The sequence below is a fragment of the Sus scrofa genome, chromosome 17 (assembly GCF_054392235.1).
Source record: "Sus scrofa isolate SSC_HxYL_T2T_F1_AM1 chromosome 17, Sscrofa_HxYL_maternal_Yorkshire_Landrace_v2.0, whole genome shotgun sequence".
NCBI classification, from domain to species: Eukaryota; Metazoa; Chordata; class Mammalia; order Artiodactyla; family Suidae; genus Sus; species Sus scrofa.
Window position 1 is genome coordinate 31,840,005 of NC_139399.1, and position 17,702 is coordinate 31,857,706.

The 17,702-nt window shown below is 40.9% G+C and overlaps 1 protein-coding gene across 9 annotated transcripts in view; it reads left to right on the top strand.

The window, feature by feature from the left end:
• MACROD2 (mono-ADP ribosylhydrolase 2) overlaps positions 1-17,702 on the top strand; it is a 2,051,375-nt gene that overhangs the window by 1,890,345 nt on the left and 143,328 nt on the right. The window contains exon 12 of one of the 9 annotated variants that reach the window (XM_085004517.1): positions 2,171-2,259. The exons of the other annotated variants lie outside the window; for them this stretch is intronic. Within the exon in view, the coding sequence (XP_084860643.1) occupies positions 2,171-2,202 (32 nt within the window). The 3' untranslated portion in view covers positions 2,203-2,259. Of the gene's footprint in view, positions 1-2,170; positions 2,260-17,702 lie in introns of those variants that run through there. 9 annotated transcript variants of the gene reach the window in all.

Consider the following 17,702-nt stretch of genomic DNA (forward strand, 5'->3'; position numbering starts at 1 on the left):
CAGAGTGTTGCTTTATGTGAACCACAAGCAACTCACCACATAGTTTGCGCAGACCAAGACTTTCAGATGGAGGGACAGAAAGTCAAATCAAACCCATTTAAGCAAACCTGTATCTGAAAAGCCCAGGCAACACTGGATCAGAGAATTAGTTGTATTTAGAACTGGGTCCCTTTCCTTATCTCTGTGCTCTGCCTCCCTCTGTGTTGCCACCAACTGGCCTCTTGTCAACAACCCCAGAGGGGGTAAAAATGTGCTTCCTTCTCAACCACACCAACAAAGATCTGGAACCGAGCTTCATTGCCTCTGATTGGCTGGCCTTGGGTCCATCGCTATGTCCAGGGACAAACAAAGCTCTAAGCCTAGGTCACATGATGACTCTAGGACCAGAGGGGCAAGGGAGGGAAGCAGTCAATTATGCTTAAAACTCATGGGCCTGGAGCAGGAGCAGGGAGGTTTCCCAGAAGAAAACTGGGAGGCACCAATGGGAAGAAAGAATGGTGATCATTCTGCCATAGTCCAATGTTGGAAAATGCTAATGATTGAGAAATGGTTGGGTCTTTGTTTTCTAAGATAGGCAGTGGCAGCTAAGGGGGTATAATGTCATGACTAATAATATACTTTGTTATCGATTCCCTTCTTTCCACTCTTGCTTCATTATGAAAGGTAAAGTGAATTTTCAGGGAAGTATTGTGGTTGCTGAAAGTCCCACCTGGAACCCTGGAGGTGAGGAAAGAAGCTATAGCGAAGGTATACCCAATCAGAGACACACACCAAGAGTGAGAAAGAATTGTGGGGTGTGAACGTAAATGGAGCAAAGATACAGAAAATGAACATCAGTGCAGAGGGAGATGGGATAAACATCAGAAGGAGAAATAAAGGAAAAAAAGGACAGACATGTGGTGCTTGGCTCTGTGGCTGGGATGTGTCTGAGGGAAACTTGGGGAAAGAGATGCTGTGACTGCCAAGAATAGGACTTGGAGAAAGTAAACAATGAGAGTGACTTGTAAGGCAGTGTGGAATCAGACTTAAAATTTGTATGTTCGCTTTTCAAATGTCATTCTACATTTCCAAGTTGTTTGACAGTGGGTCAAAGGAATGCCAGAAGTAATGTTTATGAGGGGCTTTATTTTAAATGGCAGCTGCAGACAGAGGCAAAATTTGAGCTTCTGTTTACACCCAGAAATTCCTTGGCTGGTCTGTTAACCTTGCCTTTAGAAGCCTGATGTTTATGTGTCAGCAACCACAGGGAATTGCTTCCCTCTTGCTGCTTGACTGCTGTGGATTTCCTTATCTACCACCCATTCAAATAAGCAAAGTTGGTCCTCATCGTCTGCTTAGCTTTCTAATCACTTTTCCAGCTCCGTGTTTTAATAGTGAGTGTCCTTCAGTATTGTTTCTGCAACTCACGGTTTCCACTTACATGTGGAATCTAAAACATGGCACAAATGAACCAACCTACAAAGCAGAAACAGACTCACAGACATAGAAAACAGACTTGTCATTGCCAGGACAGAGGTGGGAGGGAGTGGGATGGACTGGAAGTTTGGAATTAGTAGATGCAAACCATTATATTGAGAATGGATAAGGAATGAGTTCCTACTCTATAGCACAGGGAACTATATCTAGTCTTTCGACCTAGACATGATGGAAAATAATGCAAGAAAGGTAATATGTATATATTATGCACACACACACACGCACAAATAACTGGGTCACTTTGCTGTGCAGCAAAATTGGCACAACATTGTAAACCAACTATGCTTTAATGAACATTTTTTAAAAAGAGTAAGTCTAAAATCTGACATGTAACTACATATGCAGTAGGCACTCAAACATGATAGCTGGTATCACTATTATTACTATTAATTCTTTAGGTGATAGATACCCATTTTTTTCTCTCCATGGGAAGAAATCCAGAAAACAAAAATACTTTATTAAGTACCTTGAATGTAGAATTGAAAATTGGCTCAGTCCAGTAAGATCATATCCAGGGCAGGGAGGAAGTCTTGCTAGCTTCCCAGAAAAAAAAAGTACAAATTATTTTTTTTTCCTGCCATGTATATTCTTTTCCTAAAAAAGATGTCTGTCTTGACTTTCCTCTGTGTAGAACATTCCTGACCATTTATCTGTTGTTAGCCCTTCAGTAAGCCTGCGATTATTTTCTCAACAGGTGCCAGCAAAAAGAGTCATAAGCCCTTATGAACTAACAGTGAAGTTTCAACCAAGAAAAGAAATAAAAAGCCAGTTTCCTGAAAACTGTAACATACATAAGCTTGGACTGTACTTGTTTGTTTGTGTCTTTCTTTTTTAGTTTATAGAACACTCTTTGCTCTCTATATTGAAAAACTCTCAATTATTACTGACTATTGGTTACTGTATCTTCTTCAAGCTAATAGATTTCTACTATAAAACTTCAACTCTGGTCAAAGCAGACACTGCATTATATTTAAAAAAACATAACTGAGCACAAATGCAGCCATAGTCTCATATGTATTTACCTCTAAAAGTGAAAGGCTTATAGTGTTTTAAAGAAATGACTTTTTTTTTTAATAGCAGGCACTCCGTAAATATTTGTAAGTGACCATGAGTGAACAAACAGATAAACGAATGAACAAGGGGAATTTGCCATGACTGCAAATCATTGCTCTTGAATGAAGTGTACTGCTTGCTTTCCTGGGGAAAAAAAAGTTAAATTAAGATAAATCACCATTGAAAGAGTTCTTTAGGGATGAAAAAAGCAGTGAGCATGGTAATAAAACATTGCTTCCCAAAGCAGAACTGTTACAGGAAGCCTATTAATCCCTTTCTTTTCTAGGATTGCCTGCCTTGTGTGTAATTTAAGTTTTGAAATCCTCCTTTTCCTGGGCAGAGAATAGCCCACAGAATATCAGACCTGTGGTTATTTGACAACAGCTAAATCTACCCCAGAGCAACTTCTGTTATCCTTATCATCAAAGAACTTTGAGAGGTGAAGGGCCTTTCAAAGCTAATCAGCAATGAATTTGTTAGAGAGTTTTCCAAATGCTAAAGAGGAGGTGGAAATCACAGTATGAACATAATCTTAGAGTAGTTGGACAGGATCTAAATCTCACTTGGTCGGTGGGAATTTAGGTGCATTTCTTAATTGGAAGCCTCAATTGCCTTATCTAAAAAATGAAGTGAGGATGAAATCCACCTCACAGTAGTGTGGGTGAGGAATAAGTGGGATAACCCACGTTTAGCATTTAACACAATGTTACCATTGTGTACCACCATTCTGATCTCTTTCTACTCACAACACGTCAGCCACCAAATGTGTAGGCTTTTCCCTTGGACGAACCATTTCTCCAGCTCTCCAACTTCCTCCACTGGGTGTCCCACCATTCAATTCTTACACCAACTATCCATAGTGAGGAACAGACCACACATGTTAAGGGCTCAGTCCTACAAGACAACTTGTACTTTAGATGCAAACTTCAGGTCTGGGTCACTTGTACTTCTGACTGACCAGCTCTCAAATGGAGATATCCTTACTGCCTCCTGCTTGGGTTGGATTATTTGCTAGAACAACTCACAGAACTTATGGAAAACAGGTTGCTTACAATTACCAGTTTATTGTAAAGGATGCAAGTAAAGAGTGAGGTCCAAGGTGAGGTCCAGAAGGGTCCCAAGGACAGATGGTTCTGTGGAGTTGCAGTGTGCCACCTCCTAGCATGTGGTTGAGTCCACCAACTTGGCAGCTCTTGACCTTACTGTCAAAGGGTTTCATGAAGGTTCCATTGCATACTTGGTTGATCAAATCATTGGCCATTCATGATCAACTCAATCTCTAGCACCTCTACCCTCCCCAGAGCTTGGGGTGGGACTGAAAGTGCCAAGCCTCTACTCACATAGTTGAGTCCTCTTGCCATCAGCTTCAATCTTAAATCTATATGGAAACTCACCAAGAGTCACCTCATTAGCATAAGCTCAGGTATGGTTTCTTATGAATAAAAAAAGTTACTCCTATTACCTCTTAACACTCAGGCAATTACTCAGGAGTTTTAGGAGCCCTGTGCCAAGAACTGGAGATGAAGACCAAATACATATTTCGCATATTTCATATTATCACTCTGAGCCATATTAAATGTTCAATAAATGGAAAAAAACTGATGACCAAACCAGCCTTTATACGTATTGATGCCAAGTGTCAACAGGGCTTTTTCCTGAAATTTTTCTTACTTAAGTCTGGTTCTCTCCGTTGTATGCAGGAGAGGGCTAGATCAGATCAGGAAGAATGACCTTTCATCAATGGCTCTTTGAACTAAAGGTGCAGGGGTTGGGGGTGGGAGGGAGGCAGAAGGGAATGCTGTCTGCTGGCAGCGATGTCCCAAAGTGCACAGGGCAGGGGGAATAGGGAATGGGTAGAAGAAGAATGGTAAAGTAGAAGAAAAGGGGGGTAAGGATGGAGCAGAGGTGGCAGAAAGGGAGAAAAATTCTGGAGTTGAGCAGCTTAAATTGCTAGGAGGTAATTCCCTGAGGGAAAATTGGGATTTCTTGAAACCCACTGTTCTGGACTTAGAAACTAAATGTCAGTTTTGACAAAAGAGGAAGGATTTGGTAGATGGGGCTGGATCAAGAAGAGCTGTAATCTGTGAAGGTAAAAGCAGACTGCAGAAGGAAAAGGGCAAAAGTACATTAAAAGTGACTCAACCCTGGTGGGCCCTTCACATCCACGCTGATTGAAGCTCATCTGTATCCTCTTGACATTAGGAGACTGGCTCATGTTCTGTCCACAGGAAGCTGACTTCCTGCAGAGCAGGTGACCCAGAAGAATGAGAGCACATTCAAGACGGAAAGTGGCAGTCCTTTTATAACCTAATCTCAAAGGTGAACCACTATCACTTCTGCTGTATTCTATTAATTAAAGGCAAGTCCTTACCAAATTAAGCTCTACCTCTTGAAGGAAGGAGTAATTTGTGGGCATATTTCTTAAAGCCACCATAATCTCAAATGGTTTTCTAGCTTCCTATTCCACAGCTTTCTACATCCTCTTTGGTCTCTCCCCTTGGATTCTTTGGGACCCTATTAGATATTAAATCATCTTTTGATTTAAGCTTAGGTTTACTCAGAAGTCATTTTCAAAACACCAGAGGTCTTGGAATCAGTGAGAAGATGTCCGAAACAGGGGCTTTGCTGCCTTGTACAAAGTGATGTTTCTGGTGGACTGGGGGTGGCTGGAGGTTATCTTCACAGTGGATCAAGCTAATTCCTCTGCCACATGGATAATCGCCCCTCCACAAGGTGTTCAGATGCGTGGTTTTTGTAGGCTTAGTCACCTCCCACTGTTTCATCAGGTTGCTCTAAATCAGGAGTCAGCACTCTTCTGTAAAGGACCAGATGGGAAATATTTTGGGCTTCACATGCCCCATATGGTCTCTGTCGCATATTTTTCTTTGTTTTTATTACAACCCTTTAAAAATGTAAAAACCATTCTTGGCGTGCAGGCTGCACAAAAACAGGCCTGTGCGTTGGGGTTTGCCAACCTCTTGCTCTAAAAGAATTATAGGAAGATGCTCCCTGTGTCCTTGGGAAAGAGTTAGATATGCTTCTCCTCCACACCCCTGGCCATGATAACAGAGTCTTCTTTCAGTGTTTCTGGTTTATCTTGCTGGAGGTAGAGCTAAGCATCCTCTTTTCAAGTTGAATACATTTTACCTAGGACTTCTCTCATTCCTTCAGGGAGACAGAACCATGTTCAAAAATTAAGTCACTAAAATGATTAATGTGGTACTGTCAGAAAAGAATTATGGACCTGCAGGGTTATGGTCTCTCGGAGAACTCATTTTTCGTTTCTATCCATCACGCGAATAATAATAACCTTCTCCAACAAGTGGAGTGAAGAATGCATGGACTGCCAGTAAGTATCCCTTACTGTTCACTAAATATTGTCACCACAAAGACTTCATACAGCAATGATGATGTGTAGGGAATTTGTTGGATCAGGCTTTTAATGGGGAAAAATAATGCAGTCTCATACTTTAAGTCTCCATTGCTTTCTCTAATATCAGCATGCCTTATAAATGATGTTGAACACACCAAAAAAAAAAAAAAAAAAGAAAAAGAAAAGAAAGAAAAGAAAAATCCTTGAATGAGAATTCTTTTTTATTTTACAGAAAGTCTACATTCTAATTTTACTGGAGCCTTAGTAAAAATGTATGATTTATCCCATGAGTCAACAAAAGATAATGTTAGCATATAAATGTGATCAATGAATTCATACAAATAAGATGCAGAAATAAATAAAAAACTAAAGGGAGAAATTAAAAGCTGTTCACCATATTTAATGTTTTAGGTAGTCCAGCTAAGTAGTGCTGCCTTCTTATTTTACAACTATGCCCAAACTTGTGGCACTACAAAATTGCTAAATTGAGATGCTATGTGAAAATCATACATAGAAACCTGGCAAACTCTTGCAAGAATGGGGAGTTTGGGCTATGATAAAGGGAGTTATTTAAGTGGTCAGTGAATCTCTGAAATTATGAAAAGGAAGTTATGATCTCATAATCATAACAACCACAGTCTTAAGGCTTTGTTTAGCCCCCTTAAAGCTTACCTGGTAGAACTGGAGTTCCCGTCGTGGCTCAGCGGAAACAAATCTGCCTAGTATCCATGCTCAGGGGGTTAAGAATGCCGTTGCAGTGAGCTGTGGGGTAGGTCACAGATGCCGCTCAGATCTGGTGTTGCTGTGGCTGTGGTGTAGGCTGGCAGTTGCAACCTGATTCAACTCTTAGCCTGGGAACTTCCATATGCCACGGGTATGGCCCTAAAAAGACACACATACACCAAAAAAAAAAAAAAAAAAAAAAAAAAAAAGAAAGAAAAAGAAAAAAGCTTACCTGGTAGGACTTATTAGTTGTAATTAAAACTGACCAAAATTTAATTTGTTTTAATAGGACAGACTTTGAAGAGTCATCATTCATTTTGGAATACATAATATTTCTTCCTGTAATTATTTGTTCCTGTAAATTATTCCAATCATAAATTTAATCGCCAGTTTTAGAGGAAATTACTCATTTGCCATTCGCTTGAATGGTTCAAATGATTAATGCCTGTTTTTGAATATTTGTCCAGACACTATCATGTGATCCCAAAAAACGTTTGATCTAATTCTACGTGGTTTTGATTGACACAGGCAGAAGGCAGCCTGCATTACAATACTGTTCTTTGGGGGTTTTCACAGCATGTGTGAAACACTCAAGTCCATTCTGATACTTCTAGAAGATACAGATTTTCTGGGATAAAACAGGGAAATCAGTTCCACCAAGTCCAGAATCCTCTGTCATTTGTAATGTGAACTGGGAGAAGTAGAGTAATTTATTCTTATAAACAAACTGCCAAGAAGCTAGCAAGTCCTAAAACCCTTTCTCAAGCTGCTGCTTGCTATACGTGTGTTCTCCTGTGGTCTTCCTGATGGGTAGTGTCATGTCTCTACAGAGAACTGCTTCTGTCTAGGGCTCCCTGCTACAAACACTGCCTCCTCGTGGGGTCCCATCTGTTTACTTGGGGAGAGGTTCTGCATGTTAAATGACTGTCCCTAGATGCACATGAGGGAAGAGACCAATGGCCTCTAGGCAGACTGATTCCCATTTCAAATGCATGTGATCACTTGCAGAGGGTTCTTTTCCCCTTGATCACAGGCTGCCTGCTATTCGTTTTTACCAAACATATTTCTGTGGAGAAGAGACAGCTGGAATTCCTTTAGAGTTATCCCTAAAAGGGCATTAGATAAAGGCAGACGTCTGCAAATTGACCAATTTGGCAAAAAAGAACAAAGCCCACGGCAGAGCGCTGTACGGCTAGAGATTCATGTGTCGTTTTATGTCTATAGCATCGTATGTACTGGCAATTCTTAATTGTCTGTGGCCTCCTCTGCCACTGGAAGGGAAGAAACAGATGTTCCCATTTGTCTTTTGATGTGGCTTGTGATATTGACATTGGCTTGTCTAAAATAACATCAGCCACCCTAGACAATGTTTGCCTAGTCCTTGAGTCTGTTGACTAATTGTTTCAGGTGGCTATTAAGACTGATTATCAGGAAAAGAATCTGAAAAGGAACAGATAAATGTATATGTGTAACTGATTTACTTTGCTATACACCTGAAGCTCACACAACTGTCTAAGTCAGCTATTCTCCAATAAAATGTATTTTAAAAAAATTTTAAGGAGTTCCCATTATGGTTCAGCAGGTTAAGAATCCAACTAGTATCCATAAGGATGCGGGTTCGATACCTGGCCTCGCTCAGTGGGAAAAGGATCCAGAGTTGCCACAAGGTGAATCAGAGGTCACAGATGTGGCTCGCATCCCTGCATTGCTGTGGCTGCAGGGTAGGCTGGCAGCTGCAACTCCAATTTGACCCCTAGCCCAGGAACTTCCATATGTTGCAGGTGTAGCCCTAAAAAGAAAAAAAAAAATGTAAATGTGGTTATCATGTCAAGGAAATGATCCATTGGCAACAGATGCCCTGGCACCTTTGAAACAGAGATACTATTGGGAAATGAACATTAAGGAAAAAATATGTATAATTGTATTTGTTCAAAGTGAACTAAGACCCTGATAACTCTTTTTGGAATATGCCTCTTAGTAATTTGGGGATATTTAAATTCAAGACCAGAAGACCTTGATGCTCACTGTAGTAATTATAGTACTAGAGTTATAGTTAGGAATACTAGATAATTAGAGTGTTACCAATAGACTTAGGAGAGGCAATGGGTTAATTACTAAATGAAAGTAATTTACGCTAAATTGAAAAATGACAGCTAATGCCTTCTTAAAGCATGGTTGATGGGAAAGAAAACATGAAGATATTGGACACATGTAAAAAAAAGGAGAAATTACAGTAGGTCTAGAAACCATAGAGTGTATGCAGAAGTGGGGATAAAGGAAGCTAGATGCTCCTTCTGGGTTACAGTTCAGTATATTCCTATTTGTGACATAAAAAGAGCAGGTATTAGAAGCAACTGTTTCAGGCTATCAGTCAAAACATACAACCCAGACAAAGTCACAAAAGAAAAAAAAACAGCTAATCAGGAATTTCAACCAGTAGAATAACTATATTTTAAAATGACCATTTGAGGAGTTTCCCTCATGGCTCAGTGGGTTAAGAACCCAATGCAGTGCCATTAGAATGTGGGTCCTATCTCAAGAGTCTCGCTTAGTGGGTTAAGGATCTGGCATTGTTGTGAGCTGCAGTGTAGGTTGCAGATGCAACTCAGATCCAGTGTTGCTATAGCTGTGGCGAAGGCCAGCAGCTGCAGCTCTGATTCGACCCCTAGCCTGGGAACTTCCATATGCCTCAGGTGCAGCCCTAAAAAAAAGAATGACCACTTGATTTTTTGTGACAGTGTTATACAAATTTTCTAGGTTATTACTTTAGAAAGATTCCTACTGGGCTCTTTTTCCTCTCCCTCTACTTCCTTTCTACTGAAACATTTCCATAGCATATTTCATGGGCACCTTACACCAACACAGCCCTCTTTGTTCCCAGGCTCAGCAGCAGTTCCCCAACCTCCAGCTTCCCAGGCCATATGTTTGGGTGGGATTCCAGGTAGCATTATAGCATGGTGACTATCAGATTTCACTCAGAAAGGGGTGATCAAGGCTCAAATCCTGTTTTCACTCCCTATCAACCATAGGACTTTTAGAATAGTTACTTAAACTGTCTAAACATAATTTCTTCACCTGTAAAATATAATATTTATTGCATATGTATCAGGAAGTTAGGAGTATTAAATGGGATAACTTAGAGCTGTCACAGTAGAGGCTGGACCAGTCCTCATCCTTCATTCCCCTCACTGCTCTCTCATTGCTCACCAAAGCCATCTGATTCTACCCTTGCCTATCTCAGTCCATCCTGTTCCCTCTCTCTCTTCACCTGCCACCCCTTTATCTCAGGCTTCCATTATCTCTTGTCTGGAGTACTTTAACCCATTCCACATGGATCCCCTACCTGTTCTGGCTGCCCCCCTCAATCCATACCTCCAACGCAGCCTTGTGGCAGAGAACCCCTCCATGGAAACATCTCCCTCCTTAGCAAAGGGTACAGAGCCCTTTGTAATATGACCAGTAATTCTTTATCTGGATTTTGTCTGGGCTCCACTCCTCTTGCTGGAAGTAATCAGCAGTGCTAAGTCCCTGTGACCCCCAGACACGCATGCTCATTCTCACCTCTAGATCTTGTTCCCCATATTTGAAACACACCCTCTCCCCTAGATCCTTACCCTCCATTTGCCTGGATCTCTTTCATTTAGGCACAGCTCGTGGCCCTCACCATCTGTGCTTCAGCCTCATTGGCTGCCCCAAGTTTTCAAAGATGCCACAGTCTTTCCCATATAAGGGCCTTTGGATGTGGTCTTCACTCCATCTGGAACACTCATCCATCCTTTTTGCCGTATGAATTTCTACCAATTGATTTCACATAAGAAATGCCTTAACTTGTCAGCTCAAATGCCCTTTCCACAGGGCATGATGACTTTCTTAGAAGCCCTCTTGGAAACGTGCGTGTGCCTCTGTTAGCACTCGTCATACTAAGGGATGATGTTGTGTCATTATTTGGCTTAAAAATACCTTAGCTCAACAGCCCAAATGAATGAACCTGTCTACAGAAGAGAAACAAATTCATGGACTTGGAGAACAGACTTGTGGTTGCCAAAGGAAAGGGGAGGGAGTGGGAGGGACGGGGTTTTAGGGTTAGTAGATACAAACTATTGCATTTGAAGTGATTAAGCAATGAGATCCTGCTGTATAGCACAGGAAACTATATCTAGCCACTTGTGTTGCAACATGATGGGGGATAATGTGAGAAAAAGAACGTGCATATATATGTATGACTGGGGCACTTTGCTGTATAGCAGAAATTGACAGAACACTGTAAATCCACTGAAATATATATATAAAATAAAAATCTTAAATAAAAGTTCTTAAATCGGGTACCCTAGAAGTCTACCCTAAGTAAAGGATTTAAGGGCAAGCAGTTGATTGGGTGAACGATTCCAAGAAATAAGGATGTGAGACAGGGAAGGAAGGAAGTAATTACAAGACTGGGTCCTGCAGGAGAAGCTGGGAGGCAGCGCAGGGATGCCTCAGAGTTGGCCCACTCCAGGGGCGTGAAAGCAGGTGCTACTTACCTACTCCTCTCCATCACCAGTTTAGGGCGACTTCCAAACTAACTGCACAGGACGATCATCCTGTTGATTCCAGGAAAAAAAATAAATAAATAACCCAGGGCAGAGTGGCACAGTGGGTCATGAGGAGAAGCTACAGCCAAGGGAGGGTGCAGAGATCAGAGGTGAGCACCCAGGGACAGTGGTGGGATTTGACAACCCCGGTGACTGTATCTGTCTGTTCTGCTGGACTCTGCTCCATGGCTCCTTTCCTCACTAAATATCTGGAGTAGTGCCTTCTGAGAGAAATATAAAGTGAGTCATAAATGTATACGTAAATTTTTTTTTAATTTTTAATTTTTTTTTTTTTTTTTTTTTTTTTTAGGGCTGCACCTAGGGCATATGGAAGTTCCCCAGCTAGGGGTCAAATCACAGCTGAATCTGCCGGCCTACACCACAGCCACAGCAACACTGAATCAGAGCTGCATCTGCAAACATGCACTAAAGCTCACAGCAACGCCAGATCCTTAACCCACTGAGCAAGGCCAGGAATTGAACTTCATTGAACTGCTTTCTCATGAACACTATGTTTGGTTCTTAACCTGCTAAGTCACAACAGGAACTAATGTTTTTGTTTGTTTGTTTGTTTTAAATTTTGATAATGAATTTTTTAAAAAGAGAGATAGGCAACATTAATTTTAACTCTATATTTTATTTGTTCAATATAGTCAAAGAATTATTATTTCAACAGGTAATCAATACAAAAATTGTCAACAAAGATATTTTATATTTTTGTACTGTCTTCAAAATCAGATGTATAGCAATTTACAGCACATCTCAATTTGGAAATACCACATTTGGAGTGCCCAGTAGCTGTTAATTAGCATAGTATCTACTAAATAAATATTAGGTTAAGAGTTCCCACTGTGGCTCAGCATGTCTCAAACCCAACTAGTATCCATAAGGGTGTGGGTTCGATCCCTGGCCCTGCTCATTGGGTTAAGGATCTGGCATTGTTTAGAGTTGTGGTGTAGATCCCAGACGTAGCTCAGATCCATGTGTTCCTGTGGCTGTGGCATAGGCCAGCATCTGCAGCTCCAATTCAGTCCCTAGCCTGGGAACTTCCATATGCTGCAGGTATGTCCCTAAAAAGGGAAAAAAAAAAAAAGGTTAAAACCATTACTAGAATTCTGCCATTTTTAAAGAGAGAAAAAAATACATGTAAAAGGCACTGTTGTTTTTATAGTTGATAGGAATCTCAGGAGTGGTTATCAAGTTTTATCATCTATAGGATTATTTTTGAGTGAGGGCACATTTTTTTAAAAAGTTTATATTGAATTGTCAAAAGCCCATGCATTGCTTTCACCTTAAAGCTCAAAATGCCAAATCAGCCTCTTAAGAATTTTATTTTCACTGCTTAAAATTGTATGTATCAATACTGAGGGAAGAACTATTTTAAAGGGGGAAAAGAATAGAAACACGAAAATGAAAGTTTTTACTCCCTATAGTAATGTGGACTGGGTGCAACTTCAAATACACATGTATTGCACTGTCACCTCTTCAAGGGACACTTGCACTCAGCAAGTGTATATCTTCAGTCAGTGATTTCCCAAAGAGCCATGTGGACAAAGCAAAGTGGAGAAGTGAAGCACTTATTCAGATATTTCTTATTTAATTCTGCTCAAATGCCCAACATTTATTCAGATATGCACATATGAGATAAAGTGTTTTGTTTCTCTCTGGATAATTGTCTCAAGAGCAAATTTTGCCTTGTGCGGGCAGGTACCTCTCAAGAAACCATTCCATCCATCTTTATTTTGTCAGCTCCCGGAAGGAAAGTCTTTTGTCTTTCAAATAACCTAATTTATCCCCTCTCCACCGTCTTGAACTTTGTAGGCACTCAGTAGACATTAATTCATGACAAAGATACCTAACAGCTTTTAAATTTATTCATGGGATGATCCTTCTATTCAAAGAACATCTTTATATACTTTATATTCTTCAACAAAGAAGCAAAACAGCGTTTTTGTCTTGCCAGTTCTGCATTAACATCTGCACAGAGCACAGTATGTGCTGGTTTTAAGCAAAATGTGTAGGCACACAGTTATCTCAGTTCAGAAATGTAAATGACAACAGTGAGACCCGTAATTTTTAGAAAGAAATTTGTTCTGAGGTCTTAAAGTCAACGAAAAAGTACAATTGTTATTTTAAGAGAGAGCTAAAGAACCCCATTGTAATGCTAAGCTTTATTCTGGTCATACTTTTCCTGATTATGGTATAGACACCAGGTTATGTTTATACCTGAAAACCAGTGTAACTCAGAGTCATGGCACCCACGTAAGTTGATTTCTACCCCTAGCTATACAATGCATATATCAGAAGACTTTGCAGAAGTTGCTTAATTCCCATTTGTTGGTTTCCTATTCTTTTAAAAAAAAATGCCACATTAATATGTTTCTTATTATGGTTGTTCCTTAATGGTTATTGATCGTGCTTTGTATCTCTGTGAGGGCTGCAACTTCCCCAGGGAAGACTGTGCTAATGAATAGTGTTTGTAAAGTACTTGGAAATCCTTGGATTAAAAACAAACCATATCAGAGTAAAAGTATTTGTACTAACAAGCCATATGGGAGAACCATATGTTCCCTATTAAGAGGGTATGTGAGATATTGAATAGCTCTCTGTGTATTGCCTTGTGTTCTTTTTATACCAGGATATGCCACAGCAAGTTTTGGTACACCAGGGTCATACCTCCATTATGGAAATGCTATAAAATTCAATGCTCTAGCAGTTTTTTGTTGTACATTTGACACTCTCTTTACCATCCTACCAAATCTATGGAAGGGACAGTTGCGTGCTACAGTCCCATGAGCTTCTTTTCCTTGAACATGTGTCACATGTAGGTTTCCCTTAACAGATACCTATGCTGTAAAAATAATGGTTTAGTTCTTTCCCCTCCCCCTACCTGCACAGATATGCTGTTTGGGGACATTCTTAGAAAGAGGTAGGACCAAGAGGACAGTCTTCTCTGTCCTATAATTGAAGAGCAGCTGTGGGTCTTACACACCATCTGAATGGGGTATGGTTGTAATACTATTTGAGGTTGTTTTCAGTAGAAGTGGTCCTGGCAGGCAGTCAGGGGCTATTTGTTCCCCTCCCCCTCCTCAGGAGGTTCAAAGTCATGAATCTGAATCATTGCACTGTAACAACTTCCACACAGCACTTCCCCTGGCCTGGGGAAAGGATTCCTTCTTGAAGGTAACTGCTCCAGTAAGAAAACAAAAGGGTGATAGGTGTATTGTACCTTGAGCCTGGGTTCTGTGTCTGGACCACCTTACTTAAAAAAGTCTGCTTCACATGATGTAGTAACCTCATATTTCATAAGTAACCTGGCAATCATGGAACAGAAAATAATTTCCCCCTTTTCCTGATTAATCTGTGAAGTAGCCATGCAAGGCCAGGTAGAGAGTGAGCATATTTTATTAATCCACGTTTATTGACCATCATGTGCTGATTCTGGGTTCTTAGGAGAAAGTAGGCAATGAAGCAAAGATTCCTGCCTTGGTGGGTCTTACACTTACTTAGGGGCTGACATGCATAAGCAGTGAACATAACACCCACCTCAATTACCTATTAGAAGATGATAGGTAATTGAAAAAAAGCAAAAATTAAAAGCAGATCAGGAAAAGGAGGACAGAATGTGTGGGGCTGGGGAGATGATGCAAGGTTAAGTGGAGTATTCAGCACAGATTAAAAAGTAGACATTTGGGGAGTTTCCAATATGGCTTAGTGGGTTAAGAGGCTGACACAGTGTCCATGAGGATGCAAGTTTGATCCCTGGCCTTGTTCAGTGGGTTAAGGATGTGGTGTTGCTGTGAGCTGTGGCATAGGTCACAGATGCAGCTCAGATCCCACACTGCTGTGGCTGTGGTATAGGCCTAAAGGTGCAGTTCTGACTTGACCCCTAGCCTGGGAACTTCCATATGCTGCAGGTACAGCCCTAAAAAGAAAAAAGAAAAAGTGGACATTTGGGCAAAGACTTGAAGGACCTCAGGGAAAACCACTCCAGGCAGAAGGGATGGGATGGGCAGTACAAAGACATGGGGCAAAGACACCCTCGTGTGCTGGAGGAGAAGCACAGGGGCCCGTGTGGCTGGAGGGAGGAAATAAGGAGGAGATGAGAGGGAAGTCAGGGCAGAAAAACAGTAGGGTCTCTGGCGTAGAGCTGTGCTGCCTTTGAGTATAAGGGGGGCATGTGAGCAGGGGAATGGGATGATTTAACTTAAACATTTTATAGCACATCGTTTGGCTTCTAGATTGAGAATAAGATTTCCTTGCCCCAATCCAGGAGAGGGATGGAAGCTGGACTAGGGTGATCATGAAAGCTGATGTGCTCTTAATGACCAGTGCTCCCTACTTAGTACCACGCTTGATTTTTCACAACCGTTACTTGTGATCAAAGAGATGTGACACTTTAAAACTAGTCCATAATTTAATGAGGTCCGACCAGAGGCTCAGATAGACACCATACCTTTCTTACAATGAGAACTGAATTATAGTTTGAACAAAAAAAAAAAAAAAGAATTACTGCTTCGAGGAAAGTGAAATCTCCTTCTTCATCTTTGACAAGTGTTTATGGGGCCCCTACTGGATGGTAGGCGATGTGCTGGGTGCTGAGGACACCCTAGGAGCAGCAAGGGCATCATTCTCAGTAGAGACCTCGAAATTTAGTTCTCAGGGGTCAGAAGAAGTCACCCAGATCTGCAATGCAAGAAAGATCTCAGGGTTTGGCATAACCTGTACTTAAGTTTATGGCTCAGTTCTGACACTAATTATGGGTCATCGGGGGAGTTATTTGACCTCCCAAAACCTTGAAATCTTGATCTGTAAAAATGTAGATGGAAGTCTAACTCAGTAGGACTGTCAAGGGATTCATGGTAATGGTTTGGAGGCAAATAAGTGCCTGGTGCCTAGGAAGTGCCTAGGAGGCAGCAGCTACTGCTTAAGTCAGGTTGCGACCACCCAGCTGTACACATCTTTCATCTGCACTGGAAGACATACATGAGACTTCTCATTAAGATAGTGAGGCCATCAACTTGGGAATTGTGGAGTTCCCATTGTGGCTCAGCAGAAACGAATCTGAGGACACGGTTCAATCCCTAGCCCCACTCAGTGGGTTAAGGATCCAGGGTTGCCGTGAGCTGTGGTATAGGTCACAGACATGGCTCGGATCTGGTGTTGCTGTGGCTGTGGCATAGGCCAGCAGCTACAGCTCTGATTTGACCCCTAGCCTGGGAACCTCCATATGCTGTAGGTGCAGTCCTAAAAAGACAAAAAAAAAAAAAAAGGAAAAAAAAGAAAAAGATAGATCAATCAGCCAATGTTTAAATGTTTGGAACTCCTCTCTCTTCTTTCATTCTCTCTTTTCTTTCATCCTAAAGCCAATAAGCAGGGCTGAGCGAGGTGAGCATTACCACTGAAGCAGGTGTGGCAACCCCACTCCCAGTCTGCGCATAATACAGGTGAGGTCAGAAGGGCATCTTGGTCTTAGGTTGAAGGAGCCTAAAGAGACAGGACGACCAAAGACAGTGTGTGATCCTGTGAAAGGTAACCTTAGAAAATTGAAACCATCATACTAAGCGAAGTTGGGTAGACCATGAAAGACAAACATCATATGCTATCACCTATATGTGAAATCTAAAAAGAAAGGATACTAACGAACTTATTTGCGGAACAGAAACAGACTCACAGACTTTGAAAACATATGGTTACCAAAGGGCATAGGTTACCTTGGGACTGGCATATGCACACTGAGGTATATGGAATGATTGGCCACAGGGACCTGCTATAGAGCACAGGGAACTCAACCCAGTATTCTGCAATCATCTATGTGGGAAAAGAATCTGAGAGAATGGATATATGTGTTTATATATGTATATGTGTGTATACATATATATATACATATATATACATACACACATACATATATGTATGACTTGGTCACTTTTTTGTATAGCAGAAATTATCACAGCCTTGAAAATTAACTATACTTCAATTTAAAAAAATCATAATAAAGAAAAAAATCAGAAAAGCTTGACTGTGGTCTGTGACTTACATGGTAGGAATGTCATCACTGCTCATCTCCTGATCGCGATGGTTGCATGGAGGAGAATGTGTTTGTAGAAAATACAGACTAAAGTATGCAGAGCTGACAGGGGTGGTAAGAGGGTGATTTTATGTCCCCAACGGTTCAGGGGAAAAAAAGGAAAATTTCTTGTACTGTTCTTGTAACTCTCCATTGCTTAACATTGTTTCGAAAGAAAAATGTCTTTAGTATGAAAAATATATTTGGAGCTGTAGCTCTGTACCACTCTGGCTTAAGTGTCAGAAGAGCTAGTTTCTCCATGTTCTTAGCATTCTCAAAATGTATACGAGATTATAGTTGAATTCTTCAGCTATTATTAAGAATCATTTTCCCACATTTTTACTGATTCATAATATAACTGTCTGACCCAGTTAACAATTATTAGTTACATTTCCGAGGATTTGCTAGTGAGCTCTGGTCTGAGATGACTGGGTTG